This window comes from Brachyistius frenatus, unplaced genomic scaffold (assembly GCF_029030835.1).
Source record: "Brachyistius frenatus isolate BFR_SWC_R1_liver_20210118 unplaced genomic scaffold, ASM2903083v1 Contig_3, whole genome shotgun sequence".
Lineage (NCBI taxonomy): Eukaryota > Metazoa > Chordata > Actinopteri > Embiotocidae > Brachyistius > Brachyistius frenatus.
In genome coordinates, this window is record NW_027210602.1 from 10,558,058 (window position 1) to 10,574,120 (window position 16,063).

A 16,063-nucleotide genomic window follows, 5' to 3' on the forward strand; every position below is an offset into this window, starting at 1 on the left:
GATAGTTTTGTGATTTTTAACTTTGTGTGACATTAGCTGGGCCTGTAGGTATAAGATGTCGACTCAAGCCACATAACATGCATCCACATGTGGCTCAGATTGTCCTGGATGTACTTGTATGTTGGCCTTTTCATTTGAAATGAGACCCACACTTTAGAGTAATGTTATGAAACCGTGTGTGTCTTCATTGTTCTGACAATAGAGGTGCTGTGATGACAGCAGCCAATCAGACAAGTGATGATTTATTTACAGGACTTGGACTTGTGACTTTCTGTCTCCTCGGATCCTTGAACCTTCCTTCTATGTCTTGTGTTTTTCAGTGAAGTTCCCTGATGGTCGTATCCGCCTCTACTGTAAAGGAGCAGACACCGTCATCTATGAGCGACTCGCCCCCAACTCCAGACATAAGGAGAGCACTCAGACTGCTCTGGATGTGAGTTCGTATGGCTTTATTCTCATTGGATTCTGTGTCTTTCACTCCTGCATGCAGCTCATTGGTGAAACGGCAGATATTTTTCTCTTGGAAGGAAGCCTAGTGTTATTTCTTGGGTTGCAGGGCTTTGCCAACGAGACCTTGCGGACGCTGTGCTTGTGTTACAAAGACATCAGTGTGGGTGAGTATGAAGCCTGGTCCAGGAAACACAAGGACGCCCAGGTGACCATGGTGGACCGAGATGCCGCCCTCGACCGCGTGTACGAGGAGATTGAGAACAACCTGATGGTGAGTGGAAAACACATTTCAGTTTGGCAAATTAATCAAAAATGAACTTTCATCCTGAAAAAAAGGTGTATTGGGAAACTGGGTCATTGAAACGCCTACAGAGGCTGAAGTTAGGATTCATTAAGAAAACATGAAAAGAATAGAGGATCACAACTTCATAATAATAGACATTCTCAAACAAAAATGCATAGAAACAGTTTTTGGTTTCAACAATGCTGCAGACATTTCAGCATATTTTGGTTCTAAATAAGTTGTGAATCATTCAAAAGAAATTGTTTTCATTTTCAATTTTTGTTTGGAGCAAATAGTCATTGAATTTCTTAATTGGACAAAAATGGTGACAATCAACTGTTTTCTATGTTTCCAGTATTTCAATTTCCCATTGATCTTGATGGGACATGTTTTTTCTTTTTCTTTTTTAACTGTATTACTCGTCAGTTAAAATCTGGGTATTTCTTCAAAAAATCTGTAAAACTGAAAAACTGTAAGCCCCAACTACATCTAACCATCAGTGCCTGTGTGTTTAGCTGATTGGAGCAACAGCTATCGAGGATAAACTACAGGATGGAGTCCCTGAGACCATCGCCAAACTGGCCAAGGCCGACATCAAGATCTGGGTCCTGACTGGAGATAAGAAAGGTACCACCTGGAATAATATACCTGCGAGGCAACAGGAATCAATATATCTACAGTAAATGTCTCGGTGCACATTACTGTGCTGCACTCTGTCGATGTGCACTTCTTGATTTAGATATTTTTTTTTATAGTGATACCTGAATGAAGTAGAGTTTGGGATTTATAATTGAACCTGCACTTTTCATGCAAAAAACAAAACAAAACCATCAAACGGATTTCTTAAAGATTTCTTAATCTATCCCCAGAAACGGCAGAGAACATCGGATATTCCTGTTCTCTTCTGACAGACGACATGCAGATCCACTACGGAGAAGACGTCAAGTAGGTCGAACAAAATGTCCCAGCCTCTGGAAGAGGTCCTTCCACAGCCTCTACCATGCAAATCCCTACCACATATGTATAAAACGTTTATCATAGAACTTCATTGTCACATATCCACAGTATAATGGCAGCAGATGAAGAAAACAATAAAAGTAGAATCATTCTAAACTGATGTAAATATTATTGTAGATGGAAATGAAAGTGATTGTTTAGTCCTGGATCTGTAAGGACATTCCTACATTGGATGACTGTTTTGGGGAAACATTTATCCTACATGACAGTCTGGTAGTTGAGTTTAGTGTGTCCGGTGTGAAATGTGTGAGGTCCATCTCAAGTCTGACAATGTTTTAATAGAACAATGAAAAACTGGTAGAGTCCAGTTTGGCTTCAGCAGTACTTGTCCTGGTGGTGGACATGGAGGTTTATTGCCTCCATTTTGTCCAGGCAACATTGTAGTACATAGTAGTTGCAGGGACATCATACAACATCAGGAAATTATCAGCTGACATTTGATAAACCCCACCCTTCTTTAACTTATGTGTCCGCAAAGCATCTTAGTTTCTATAACGCAGTGAATTTGAGCCTGTCACATTGTGTTGTGGTGTTTTGTTTGTCTGCAGTGAGAAGCTGAGGAGCCGTCAGGCCACCAGGAGATTTGAACCTCAAACTTTCCGTCACAGCAAAAAGAAACCTGTGGAGCCTTTCTTCCCTGAACCGGGCAAGAACGCTCTCATCATCACTGGAGGATGGCTGGTGAGATTCAGACCAATGCTGTTTAAAATGTTTGCGTGTTTATTGTATTTTGGAGATGCAGCCATAGTCTCAAACTTGAAAAGCTTTATTTTTAAGTAATGCTCTTTCTTACTTAAAATTAAATTTGTCCAAAATCACTTTTTTCTGCTCAGTTTTAAGTTTCCAAGCTGATTTATTCTGTCGGTTTCTTTTTCTTTTTTTATCAGAATGAGATTCTTTATGAAAAGAAGAAGAAACGCCGTCGTCTGCGTCTTCGCCGTCTGGGAAAGCGACCGCCTCCCAGCAGCCCTCAGGACGGACAGCCGATGGATGACTGGGAGAAAGAGATGAGACAGGTATCGCAAACTAAATTCAGCTCTTAAAATGCAAAGTAAGCTGTATGTTTCATGGACAGTGCAGCTTCCTTCAGCTCCACGATATCAAACAGTAAAATGTCTCCCACTGCCCTTAGATTGACTTCGTGGACATGGCCTGTGAGTGCGAGGCCGTCATCTGCTGTCGCGTTACACCAAAGCAAAAGGGTAACGTGGTGAGTTTGGTGAAGAAGTACAAGAAGGCTGTGACGCTGTCCATCGGAGACGGAGCCAACGACGTCAACATGATCAAGAGTAAGGACGGGGTTGAACTGTCCTCACACAGAGAGACAAATATTCTTCTGCATGTCTCATGTCCTCTGTCCCTCCAGCTGCAGACATCGGTGTAGGTATCAGCGGTCAGGAGGGGATGCAGGCCGTCATGTCCAGCGACTACGCCTTCGCTCAGTTCCGTTACCTGCAGCGCCTCCTGTTGGTGCACGGACGCTGGTCCTACATCCGAATGTGCAAGTTCCTGCGTTATTTCTTCTTCAAGAACTTCGCCTTCACTCTGGTGCACTTCTGGTACTCCTTCTTCAGCGGATACTCCTCTCAGGTCAGCAGCACTGTGCACATCATGCGATCTCAGCCCTTTTTTTTTTTAGCCCTGAATGAACCCCTAAATTTTGGTGAATTTCAAGGCAACCATTCGATTAGATTTGCTGTGCATGACTGTAAAGTTTGGCCTGTTGGTTGAAATAGAGGAAAGTCATCAGAATTCATCCTTTAATGGTGCGGAATATAATGTCTGGCTTCTAGTTTTGAAATAGTCAGTTTTTTCAGAGCTTTCAACTGCTGTTCCTGATCTTCATTGCCAAAGTTTTCATTACATGAGCTTTGACTGTTTTCACTTTTGGCTGGCAAAATTTGAAGTGCATTTTTTGGGCGAAACTGACGTTTCCTCAATGTTCCAGCTCGTTTCTGCAAAATAGGAACTCAATATTATTTACATTTCTGCGGCAACTTTCTACCATCTGAACATACTATTTATTTCAAGCAGATTTCAGCAGAAACAGTGAAATGGCACAATACTGCCACCATCTGTATCAGTGATAGGGCAGCTCAGATTTTTCTGTACACACCACAACGCCAAGCCAACGGTTGTGATTGTCACAATCTGGAGCAAGTTGTTAAAAAGCTTCTTTTTTTTTTTTTTTTTTCATTTACATTTACAAATTCGAAGCCCAGAAAAAGACAAGTAGATGTTGAGTTAAGATTATTTAGTTATAATTCTTCTCACAACATACAAATTTCTCCCTCATGCTCAAATCCTAAAGATAAATACATTTTCTCTCTTAATAGTTTAACACTTTATGCCCATCGCAGACGTCACAATATTTTTGACTTTTGAGGATGTGTTGAGGGGCGCTCTGTGCTGCTGTTGGTCAGCACCACTCAACACTGAGAAGTTGTCAAAAAAGTAAAGGCAAAAAAACTCTGTCCTGCCAGTCTTTTTGTCAGGACTTTGTTAGGTTGGTCATCTTCCTCTATGACATTGTACCCGAAGTTCCTTCTTGATGCCTCTCAACTGCTGAGTCGGGTGTCTACCGAACTCATACCATGCAGCTTCCTCCTGGCATATATTTGTTTCCACCATCAGACACTGACTGATAGTTTTCCTGTCTGCAGGTGGCCTATGAAAACTGGTTCATCACCCTCTACAATCTCTGTTACAGCAGTTTACCTGTTCTGTTGGTTGGACTTCTGGACCAGGTAAAAAACAGACCGTCATAGACACCAATAAAACATATACAGTGTATTTTCCATAGATGTCCAAGATATAAACAGTCTAGTTTTTCTTTATTCTCTGTATATGAATGTTTTTATTTGTTCTCAAACAATTTCAACAGATGTGAAATGATTGATATTGATTCTTCTGACACATTGGAATAACTTTTTTCAGCTCAGTGTTCACAAAATGCTAGATCCAAATATTGGAGGTCCTGATTCAGTACTATGAGCTGCATGATCTCAAATGATCTGTCTGAAGCATAAAAACTTGGAGTGTGACTCTCCTCTAATTAATGTGCAGCTCATTTTGTAACTACAAAGACTCAGTTCACTGCCAGTCCATGACACAGTACAGTCAGCAGCACGGAGAGACCACATCTACCCTCCGTGGCGGGCGTGTGCACGGTTTACTTGTTGCTGGTATCAAATTTTCCATACAATAGTCAATAATGTATCTTTAATTTAAATTGTAAATTCAACAATATAATCATCCTATTTTCAATGATTGTTCTAGATTACGCATCTAAAGTGTCCAAGTTCAGTCGCAAAAGGTTCCTGCAAATGTTTCACAATAAAAGCCTCAGTAATGCACATAATGCAGTAACTTTAACAGGGCAAACAGCAGGCGATCAAAGGGATGCTTTGAGTTGGTGTTGTAAATCAATCAATACACCTTAAATGTTTGATCACTCTTTTTGTTTTTATCAGTTCTCTGGCATGACATATGCTTTAGAGATGATTGGATATTCAAGCATTAGAAATATTTAAGAGAAACTCATCACCGTAGCTGAGAGTTGGAGAGGAGATCGACTGGTAAATCAAAAGCTTTGCGTTCCAGCTCGGCTCCCTCTTCACCAACGCCTGCTTGACTGCTGACGCCACATCGATCCTGTCAGTCTCCCACTCCACCCACCTTTTCCCCTTACTCATGAACAAGCACCAGCTATAAATGAGAAATCTTTATATAATAATAAGAAAAAACAAGGAAGATAAAAGATTTAATCAGAGATTTGTTAGTATCGGTGCTGGTCCAAGCAAAGTATTTCCCTAACCAGGGACCAGCTATCAGTGCTCATCCCTATTTTGGCACAAGTGTTGAAATCCGTTCCATAAAGTTGGAAACAAAACTCATCCAAAACTCCACCTCGATTAACCGCCTCCTCCTCCCTCTACAGGACGTTAATGACAGACTGAGCCTGAAATTCCCCAAGCTCTACCTGCCCGGCCAACAGGGGGCGCTGTTCAACTACAGTAACTTCTTCATCAGCTTGTTCCACGGCATCTTCGTCTCGCTCATCATCTTCTTCATCCCCTACGGAGCCTTCCTGCAGACCATGGGGCAGGATGGTGAAGCCCCCTCTGACTACCAGTCCTTAGCTGTCGTCACTGCCTCATGCTTGATTTTTACCGTCAACCTGCAGGTTGGTCACATGTTCATGATTCAGTGCAGCTGAGATTCAGTAAAACTACATATTTCACCTTGTTCATAAACTGGAGTGTATTTGTTTTAAGTAAATCCTATCAAGTATGTCTGGCTACAAAGAACTGTCTGAATTGTTATTTAAAGTATTAAATGAGGAGTCCAAAAATGTGTCAAAATGTGAAATAAGATCACTTCTTCAAACTTAAAGTTACTGAAGCATATAGATGCATTTAATGAATCAATTTCATTTGAATGACTTGCATGTCTTGTGTCCTTCACCTCTCGTTGGTCAGATCTCCCTGGATACCTCCTACTGGACCTTTGTCAACTGCTTTGCAGTTTTGGGCAGCATAGCCATCTACTTTGGGATCACGTTTGACTTCCACAGCGCTGGAATCCACGTCATCTTCCCCTCAGTGTTCACCTTCACTGGTTAGTCAGCAGATACTCACCACTGTGTAATACAAACAATTAACTGGCTTGTCTGACTTCAGAGTTTCTACTTCAAGCACTTTCAGGTGGAGTTGCTTCTTAAATCTGCAGGAAATTACCTTTTGGGCCACTTGGGGGCAGAAACGAGCTGCAAAGACAACACTGACGTTTATTCAGCAGACATGGAGCAACATAAATTCAGTAGTGTTTGTCTACTCTTCTTTCATCTCCATTTAATAAAAAAAAAAAGAAAAAAAAAGGGGGGCCTGTTGTTGTCAAACTATGACTAATAGCAATGAGAGCGCAAACAGGACAGTTTAATCTGAAAAAAACTATACTTTTATAACATCTTTTATATAAGAATCCATCACAGAGTTCCAAGACTTCCCCTGTTGTGTTTGACCGGTAAGTAGCACTGTGACATGCATGGAGCAGGGGGAAGCTTTGACCTTTTTAAGAGGAATAATTCCAAGTTTAATCGCTTGATCAACATCAATACCTGTGTGACACAACTTCCTTCTTACCCCCGCTCCGTGTGTGTCACAGTGCTACTTATCATGCATGCACAACAGCAGCAGTCTTGGAAGTTTAGGATCAACCCTCGCACAAGTCAGCATATTGCAACGTGTTAATTAAAGAATTTTGATTACAGCCACTGTGAGCAACAAAGTCCGCGGGGCTTGTAGTTGTAGACGTTTTCACTGTAAATACACACTCTGTAAAACTGTGTTTGTGTTGTCTGTATCTATGCCACCTATCACACTGTGCATTGTATAGCTATTGTATGTATGTCTGTCTTCCTGGAAGAGGGCTCTATTATCTGTTGCTTTTCTAGTTGGTCTTTTCCCTTTTTTTCCAAGATTTTTTTTTTTAGCTTCTCATTCCACAAATTCTCTGTTATAAGACCATTTTGGTCTACAATGTAAATCGACCTGATTTTTTTTTTTTTTTAATCCAAAAGATGGACACAGAAACAGTGTTCTGTGTGTTTGCACTGGTAATTCAACCAGAAGAGCTTCATGTCTGAAAGGTTCTAGTCATGTGAAAAAAGTCTGGGGCTCCACATCAAAACCCGTCCTCTTCTCTATTGCATTAACTTGTGTGGGTTCTGTGTTTGTAGGTGCAGCGTCAAATGCTCTGCGTCAGCCCTACCTGTGGTTAACCATCATCCTGACGGTGGGCATCAGCCTGCTGCCTGTCATCTGCATCCAGTTCCTCCATAAAACCATCTGGCCCTCTGTAGGAGACAAGGTGAGACTGCTGGCGTCCGGACCTGCTGCTGCCACCAGCCAGCATGAGCCCTCTCTGGGAAATGTTGATGGGACTTCTTAGGAGAGAAGAGATATGATGCTTGACAAAAAACATTGTGACAATAATGCATCATATTTACCCTTTTTTATATATATAATTACGTTGAAGTTATTATAACAGCTCTATAAAAGCCTCGATCACAGAAGAATGTGAAGAAAGCAATGTACTGAAATATTATTTATATTCCCCATGTATTGTCCATCAAATCCTTTTTTATCTCATGGAAGTGTTCTTGTTTTCTCTTTTAAGCAGCAGACATACATGGAAATTGACTTTCTTAACTTTTAAATTCATTAAACTGGAAGTATTCCTGCAACCATTTATCAAATGGGCAGAAGGACAAAACTGTGTTTCTCTAATGTTACCTGCTTATTTCCCATCATCCTGCAGGTCCAGAGAAACAGGAAGAAGTACGAGATGGAGCTGGAGGAGGGGGAGAAGAAGAAGCCGTCTGCCTTCGAGCGAGGCAGGCGTTCCCGCCGATCTGCGTACGCCTTCTCTCACTCCCGTGGTTACGCCGACCTCATTTCATCCGGGCGGAGCATTCGACGGCGCCCGCCGGCCCGCGGTGGACCCCAGGACAGCATCCGGGAGGTTCCCCAGAGAGAGGCAGAAAACATCTGAGGGGGGCTGAGCGTGATGTGGAGCAGAACTGCAGACGGAGGGGTTGTAATTACCTGGGAGTGTGAGGAGCGCTTGGTTTATCTTCATTTTTATTCTCTGCAGCTGCTGCTAAAAAGAAGAACATCTGTCTGGCCATCAGTTTAAAGGGACATTTCTCTTTGGGGAATTCAAATGCCTCTGAAGAGTGTTCAAAGAAAATAAATGATCCTTCAGTTGCTGGACTTTTAGAAATGAAATAAGGAACTTGGTTTACCACCAGCGTTTTGTAGAAAAGTTAGATGAAGCACACCTAAATGTAGTTTTCCTCCAGTCTGAGACTCTGCTGGCTCCAGTTCCACCTCTCCCTGTTAAAATGAAAAAGGAAAAAAAAGACAAAACTCACCGAAGAGACGACCGCCGTTACTGTGGTTTCAGGTCATACAACGTCTGTGTGACCGACAATGTTGTTTTACTCAGGATTTTAAAAATAAAAGCGTTATTTTTAGTCAGTTTATCCCAGCTCAGCCCAACGGCTGTTGAATATGAAATGTTTTGACAGCTTTAGCCTGATGTCTGCAAAGCGTTTCATTTATTACTGTTTTATTACAATTTAAAACAATATTCCAGTTAATTTATCCGTTCTACATGAAATCAGACATCTGTTGAGTGTAGTTTTTTCCCGTCTGTTGAACAGAAACGTTTTCCTTCACAGTGAAACAGTGGGCTAAAACTGAACAGGAAAAAGTTTTATTCTAAATAATGGGGCTGTTACTATGCCAGGCTATGCAAGGTGGACAGATGTTATAAAGTGTGTCTTAATTTAAAAATAATTTGTGAATAGTGATCTTTTCTCTGCTGTATCAAACCTTCCAAGTAAACTCTCACAGATGTGTGTTCTAATCATTAATTTGAGGGACTTTGTCCTTAAAATCTTTTAAATACCTCTTTCATAGCTGGATTCTGCTCACATGTTGTTCTTTTTTTAATTTTCTGACGGTGCTGTGAACAAACTGCAGGGAACCTGCAAAGAGTTCTTGTTTCTTTCTGAACACAGCAGTGTCCCAATTTCTTCTTGCAAAAAATTCAAGGGATCCTTATTTATATTTCTATTCATTTGATCATGTCTTAGTAGTTTATTATTTTCTTTCAATTTTCATAACTTTCTGAAAAGTAAATCACAAGTTGCTTCAGTGTAAAAATGAGGATTTTCTGTGTGTGTCGCTGATTGTTTACAAGTAACCCAAAGAAGACACTTGTCTGTAGTCATATTTAGGATATTTGCGAGACAGTGCAAAGCCAAAACTGGCAATAATCCCTCTTCTGACTGTTAATGTATCTTTTTCATGCGTGTGTTACCGTCTGCAGATAATGTATTTTTATTACCGAGTGAATGGAGGCATGTTGAGTACCAGCAGCAGGTTGGTTTCTGTCATATGATGGTATTTTATCATGTGGTTGTTAATAAAAGCCAAGGGCACATTTAGCAATCTGAAACCATGTATTTAATATATGGAAAAAAATTAACAGTTGGGTCTTTTTAATATTGAAAAGTGTATGATACCATTGACAATACTATAAAATACCGAGACTAAAATTGTACACTTTTTATCTCACACACACACACACACACACACACACACACACACACACACACACACACACACACACACACACACACACACACACACACACACACACACACCTTAAAGAATCAATCATTAAGAAGGACTTTTTTGTTTGTGGATTATAACTGTATATCACAATTCATAATAATCGATTTACTGTATAGAGAAAAGTCCCTAGTATGATTTTGTTCTCCATTAATGAGGCCTAATGTGTCAACCAAAGGCCAAAACAAGTTCTGTTTCATAAAGGAATCAACGTGATCAAATATATCAAGTTCTTGAAACATTGTACGTTTTTAATTTGTATTTTCAAAAAACTACATTTGTTGTCTTGAATAAATAATTTGAGTCCACAGACTACCAGTATACCACATTACCCAATGTTTGTGACACTTTAACATATTGTGTTGTGAAATATAACTTGCTCTTCAATGGGCTCAACACACAATACACAATATTTTAATTGTCTTTGTTGTTGTATGGTGATACAACAAAAGAAAATTAAAATAATCTGAACTTGTTTTGGCTTTTCTCTCTTTTATTGTTTTTGACTTCCCTTTCACATGTTAGTTTAAAAAAAAAAAAAAAAGACATAGAGAACTTGTTGCACCGTAAAAACTAATGACAGTTCTTTGCATTTAGTAGTGGATTTAGGAAATCAGAAAATACATACAATTTTGTGTATATATTTTTTTTAATTTTTTTTTAATTCAATTTTTTATTTAACAATCTTAAATCTTCTATAACTGCACACCTGCAGGAAGGGGCAACTGATAATCATCCTTATGTAAACATAAAAGACCTGTATTCAACATTTTACACGAGTACAGAAGAATTAGCTGCAAAACTTAGAATATCAAAAGTAAAAGTACTTAGTGAAAGAATGGCCCCATTGTATAGTGTTATGTCATTGCATTATATTGAGTTAAATAGAGGTTTATTCACCATGCATCATGATCCAGATACACTTTACATGAACAAATAGGGACTATTAAAACAAAAAGAGCACAGCACAAAACCAAAAACAACGATCATAAAGGTTATCGTCATAATCTTTGATAATCTTTAACTCATGGGACAATTTACACACGGCCATAGTTCAAGCTGCTCCTATTCCAGTAATGCGAATGACTGATAAATGTGATGACTGTTAAACTCATAAACACACCCTCAACAGTCAGAAGTGCAAAAGCTGTAAAACCCCATTCAGTGTAAATCAGTGGTTGAACATGACAAATGAGAGCTCAGTTTAGTTTCATCTATGAGAAAGTGAAACTATTTCACAATCACTGTTTTTGAGAGGTGAAATGGCGCAGCGAGGAATTCAACTGGACGAGGAAAAACTCTGCTGTTCCATCTGTTTGGATCCACTGAAGGATCCAGTGACTCTTCCCTGTGGACACAACTACTGTATGAGCTGCATTAAAGTCCACTGGGATGAAGAGGATCAGAAGGAAATCCACAGCTGTCCTCAGTGCAGACAGACCTTCACACCGAGGCCTGCCCTGGTGAAAAACTCCATGTTAGCAGATTTAGTGAAGGAGTTGAAGAAGACAGGACTCCAAGCTGCTCCAGCTGATCTCTGCTATGCCGGACCTGCAGATGTGGCCTGTGATGTCTGCACTGGGAGAAAGCTGAAAGCTGTCAAGTCCTGTCTGCAGTGTTTGGTCTCTTACTGTGAGCTACACCTCCAGCCTCACTATGAATCTCCTGCATTTGAAAAACACAAGCTGGTCAACCCCTCCAAGAAGCTTCAAGAGAACATCTGCTCTCATCACAATTTAGGTGATGAAGGTTTTCTGCTGCACTGATCAGCAGTGTATCTGTATTCTCTGTGCCATGGATGAACATAAAGGTCACGACACCGTCTCAGCTGCAGCAGAAAGGGCTGAGAGGCAGAGAGAACTCGGGCCGAGTCAACAGAAAATCCAGCAGAGAATCCAGGAGAGCGAGAAAGAGGTGAAGGAGCTTCATCAGAAGGTGGAGACTTTCAATCAGTCTGCTGATGAAGCTGTGAAGAACAGTGAGAAGATCTTCACTGAGCTGATAAAGCTCCTCCAGAAAAGAAGCTCTAATGTGAAGCAGCAGATCAGATCCAAGCAGGAAACTGAGGTGAGACGAGTTAAAGAGCTTCAGAAGAAGCTGCAGCAGGATCTCGCTGAGCTGAGGAGGAAATATGCTGAGCTGGAGCAGCTCTCACACACAGAGGACCACGCTCAGTTTCTACACAGTTATCCTTTGCTGTCAAACCTCAGTGAATCCACAAACCCACCCAGCATCAGTGTTGGCCCTCTGCATTACTTCGATGATGTGACAGCGGCTGTGTTGAAGGTCAGAGATAAATTACAGTCTTGAGGAACAATGGACCAAGATCTCAGTGAAAGTGACACAGGTTGATGTTTTACTAGCTCAACCAGAACCTAAGACCAGAGCTGAGTTCTTACAGTATTCATGTGAACTCACACTGGATCCCAACACTGCACACCCACAGCTGTTATTATCTGAGAGGAAAAGTAAAGCTACAGTGATGAGACAAATACAGTCGTATCCTCATCACCCTGACAGATTCACTGAAAAGCAGCAAGTCCTGAGCAGAGAGAGTCTGACTGGACGTTGTTACTGGGAGGTGGACGCAACAAGTGATAGCATTGCAGTCACATACGAGGACATTAGCAGAACTGGAGATGAAAGTAAATTTGGAAACAATTACAGATCTTGGGCTGTGAAAAATTGTACCACATTTATTCACAATAGTATCGGAACGTCCACCTCAGGTCCTCGGTCCTCCAGAATCGGAGTGTACCTGGATCACAGAGCAGGTATTCTGTGCTTCTACAGCGTCTCTGACACCATGACTCTCCTCCACAGAGTCCAGACCACATTCACTCAGCCGCTCGATGCCGGATTTAGTATTTATGGGTATGATCGCTCTGCTAATTTGCGTGAGCTCAACTAGGCTGACATTATAAAGGAGCTAAAGAACATCTATTTAATCCCTCCGGAGTGTTTCTGCTCTGCACTTCCTAAACATCAGTCAGACAGTGTTGATGACTCTTTGAGTTACTGCAGGCGTAAACATTTTTTAAAATGAAACAATATAAAAAATGGGATAATGGTTGCATACTAAACTAAGACAGGAAATTATTGTATTGTATTAAATATTAAAGAACTTTAAAAAAGGCCCAGATAAGGTCAGTAAAGTAAGAAACTTCTACTAGTAAAGCAAAAAACAGTCTTCAAAGTCTCCAGCTCGATATCGCAGAGTTAAATTACCAGAACAAGTAATGCAACTAATAATAATGATAGATTATATTTGTATAATGCTTTTAAAGATACTCACTTTCCAGGTTAAAATAATCAAAGCAACACAATAAAAGTATGAATCCCACAATGGTAGTCACATTAAAAATACGCTAATAAAGGTAAAACAATATGAATCACACATTAGAAGCAGCTCTAAAAAGGGTTTTCATTTGGGATTTGAAGGTTGAAAGATCGGTGAAGCCTCTAATTATAAATGTTTGAAGAAGAATTTTAAAGAGGAATTTTAAAGAATTTTTTTTTCTATCCAAAATCAAGTGGACTTCTTTTATTTTCTTGAAGACGTTTGGCCTCTCATCCAAAACATTTCTTCAGATCTGACCTACTGAAGGGGAGTTCCAGGTTATAACTTATTGGTTTACAAAGAACTTAAAACCTGGAACTTCAAGAAATTACAAGAAGTCCAGTTGTTCTGGGATAGAACCTAGATTGACGATGACTGAAAACCTTCTGCAGAAAGATTTTCTTCTGTTTTTGTTGATTTTTCACACAAGATGAACTCTGTATGATTTTTTGTTTGTTCTGTATTTGTTTTGTTGCTGGAATATTTCTGTTCCTTTTGTTAAACCTGCATAAATACGACCAATAGAAACCTTTGATCAGTAATAGAAAACACAACTTTACCACAGCTTCCAGTTTATTGTAGTTGATGATAATTTTTTTTGTTCATTTCACTTTGTAAATGCTTGTAAGATGTAGAAATGTATTAATATTGTCACGACTAAACAGATAATCACTTGGGACAACACTGAGAATCTATTTGTACAGTTCAGACAAACTCATTTAACAGATTGATGGTGGATGAAATGAATGGAAACAATGTCTTGGTATTTACCCACTGGATTCATGGATGAAATAAATTTGTCCCAAAGAACTGATTACTTGTGAGTTTATTTGAGAATCTCAGTGTTTTACTCCACCTGAATCTCAGCATGATCTGGCTGTGAATGAACTGCATTGTGGGACATGTAGGCATCAGGTTTTTCTCGCCTGTGAATGGTCACATCTCTGAAAATGTCAGAGAAACATTAAGGTCAAATCATTCACATATATTTGAATTGAAATAGTTCATTATTCAGATAGAACAAAAGTTTAAATAGATAGTCAAGCAATGACTCACCTTGGTGTGAGATTACACAGGTGTATGAGACCAGGATTAAAGAAGGGGACATGTGACGGAGGTCATGTGATGAAGTAAAAAGAATGATAAAGTCCACACAGGCAAGTGGTTGGAAGGAACAAACACAGGACTTTCACCAGGGAGGCCGGTGTTTCAGTCTGAGAAAGTAACAATGTTGATTTCTTTTAAATACTGAAATTAATTGAGCCAACATATTTAACTCATGTAATGTATATTAAGTCATTTATGTGATGTACGTAATTTTACATACTTTAAATTAAAATTTTTAACCCAAACAATGATTTTTTTCCCCACACCTGAGTATAGTTTCGGTGCCCAAACCTGAGACACTTTACTCAGTCAGTTACAAAAGTGACACGGTACCAACTAGTGGACTAAGGGTGTATTACACACTTTGTCATGATACAGAGTTGCACGTTTGCTGCTAGTTCATGTGAAATACACACTGACATACTTGTGAACCTGAGGTTACATGTGTACCAGGCCCACGTTTGAGTTTCACCAATAGACGGTTCCTAAACTACAAGAGGTGAACACAGGACAGAAAGTGTTATACATGATTGGAAGGAACAAGATACGAGCAGAACAAAGTTAAACACGTCAGAAGAATAAAGAACTCAGGAGAAAAATAGAATAAGTGACAGCTGAATTCGGTTTCAGGGTCCTCTTGTTATTCATGCTGGCTCACAGACTCTGTCATGGCTTACCGGGACACTTGAATTAAACAGAGCTCTTGATGGTTTTGGTAGCTCCTGTGCTTTTCTTACTGTGACAAGTCAAAAATAATGAGGAATAATGATCGGGGTCCATGAAAGCAAACGCCATGCAGACATTTGAACATTGTTGACTAGTTGTCCCTCAGCAGATTTGAGCCATGAACCTTGGATCCCCACAGCAGGTGACCTACAGACTGCTCCACTGGGAAAATATGCATTTGTACAACCATCTGGTAAGTTTATGGAATGACATTATATGCACCAAAAAAGAGGTAGTTTGGTGATAAAATTCTGAAAAAAAAAAAAATCACATCATTCTGTTGATTTCAGGTGATGTCAAATATTTTGGTGAAGTTTCATCAAATGTTTGGGGAAGTTGAAAATGTTGTGCGTACAGTAGAAATTACAGGAAGATATTGAATATCACTGCAGACTCATTGTTTGACCAAACTGAACCCCTTTAAAAAGGTGTTATCGCGTATCCAGAGAATGACTGTGTCAATTTGGCTAACATTTTAATAAAGATTTGTAGAGTTATAAATTGATTTAGCATATTTTAACAAATATAGAGTAACAGACTTGTGAATTGACCATATGTTGCAGTGAGCCAAAGTTTTGATCTAGAAAAAAAATCCGCTCTGTAGGACATGGGGGTGATTTGTTGCAACTTTTTGAAGTTTTAAATGTGAAACAACTCGACATGTTTAATTTTAAGTATAGCTTCAAGCGCCCGTGATCAGGGTCCAAGAAAAGTCAGAGCTCCAGAATTCTTGACAAGAAGCACATGAAACTACACCATATGCACACATTGCAGCATTGTTGACAAGTTGTACTCGACCCATGAACCATGAACCTTCTGACTACCAGAGAAGGTGACTTGCAGATTGTGTCACTGGGGAGACATGCATTTGCACAACCATCTAGAAAGTTGAGGGAATGATATTACATGCGCTAAACTGGAGTAGTTTTTAGTCGT

At 39.9% G+C, this 16,063-nt stretch overlaps 1 protein-coding gene and 1 pseudogene across 2 annotated transcripts in view; both read left to right on the forward strand.

Moving 5' to 3' along the window:
- The window catches only part of atp8b1 (ATPase phospholipid transporting 8B1), a 34,475-nt gene extending 24,208 nt beyond the window's left edge, over positions 1–10,267 (forward strand). For both annotated transcript variants that reach the window (XM_069706265.1, XM_069706271.1), the window contains 13 exons: positions 321–433; positions 557–721; positions 1,249–1,360; positions 1,603–1,678; positions 2,299–2,431; positions 2,638–2,766; positions 2,883–3,039; positions 3,117–3,340; positions 4,414–4,497; positions 5,691–5,936; positions 6,232–6,370; positions 7,491–7,621; positions 8,072–10,267. In XM_069706265.1, coding sequence (XP_069562366.1) covers positions 321–433; positions 557–721; positions 1,249–1,360; positions 1,603–1,678; positions 2,299–2,431; positions 2,638–2,766; positions 2,883–3,039; positions 3,117–3,340; positions 4,414–4,497; positions 5,691–5,936; positions 6,232–6,370; positions 7,491–7,621; positions 8,072–8,305 — 1,943 coding nt within the window. In that variant the 3' untranslated portion in view covers positions 8,306–10,267. The remainder of the gene's footprint in view (positions 1–320; positions 434–556; positions 722–1,248; positions 1,361–1,602; positions 1,679–2,298; positions 2,432–2,637; positions 2,767–2,882; positions 3,040–3,116; positions 3,341–4,413; positions 4,498–5,690; positions 5,937–6,231; positions 6,371–7,490; positions 7,622–8,071) is intronic.
- Positions 10,268–11,195: 928 nt separating this feature from the next.
- Positions 11,196–14,073, forward strand: LOC138625403 (E3 ubiquitin/ISG15 ligase TRIM25-like; annotated as a pseudogene).
- Positions 14,074–16,063: the final 1,990 nt, after the last annotated feature.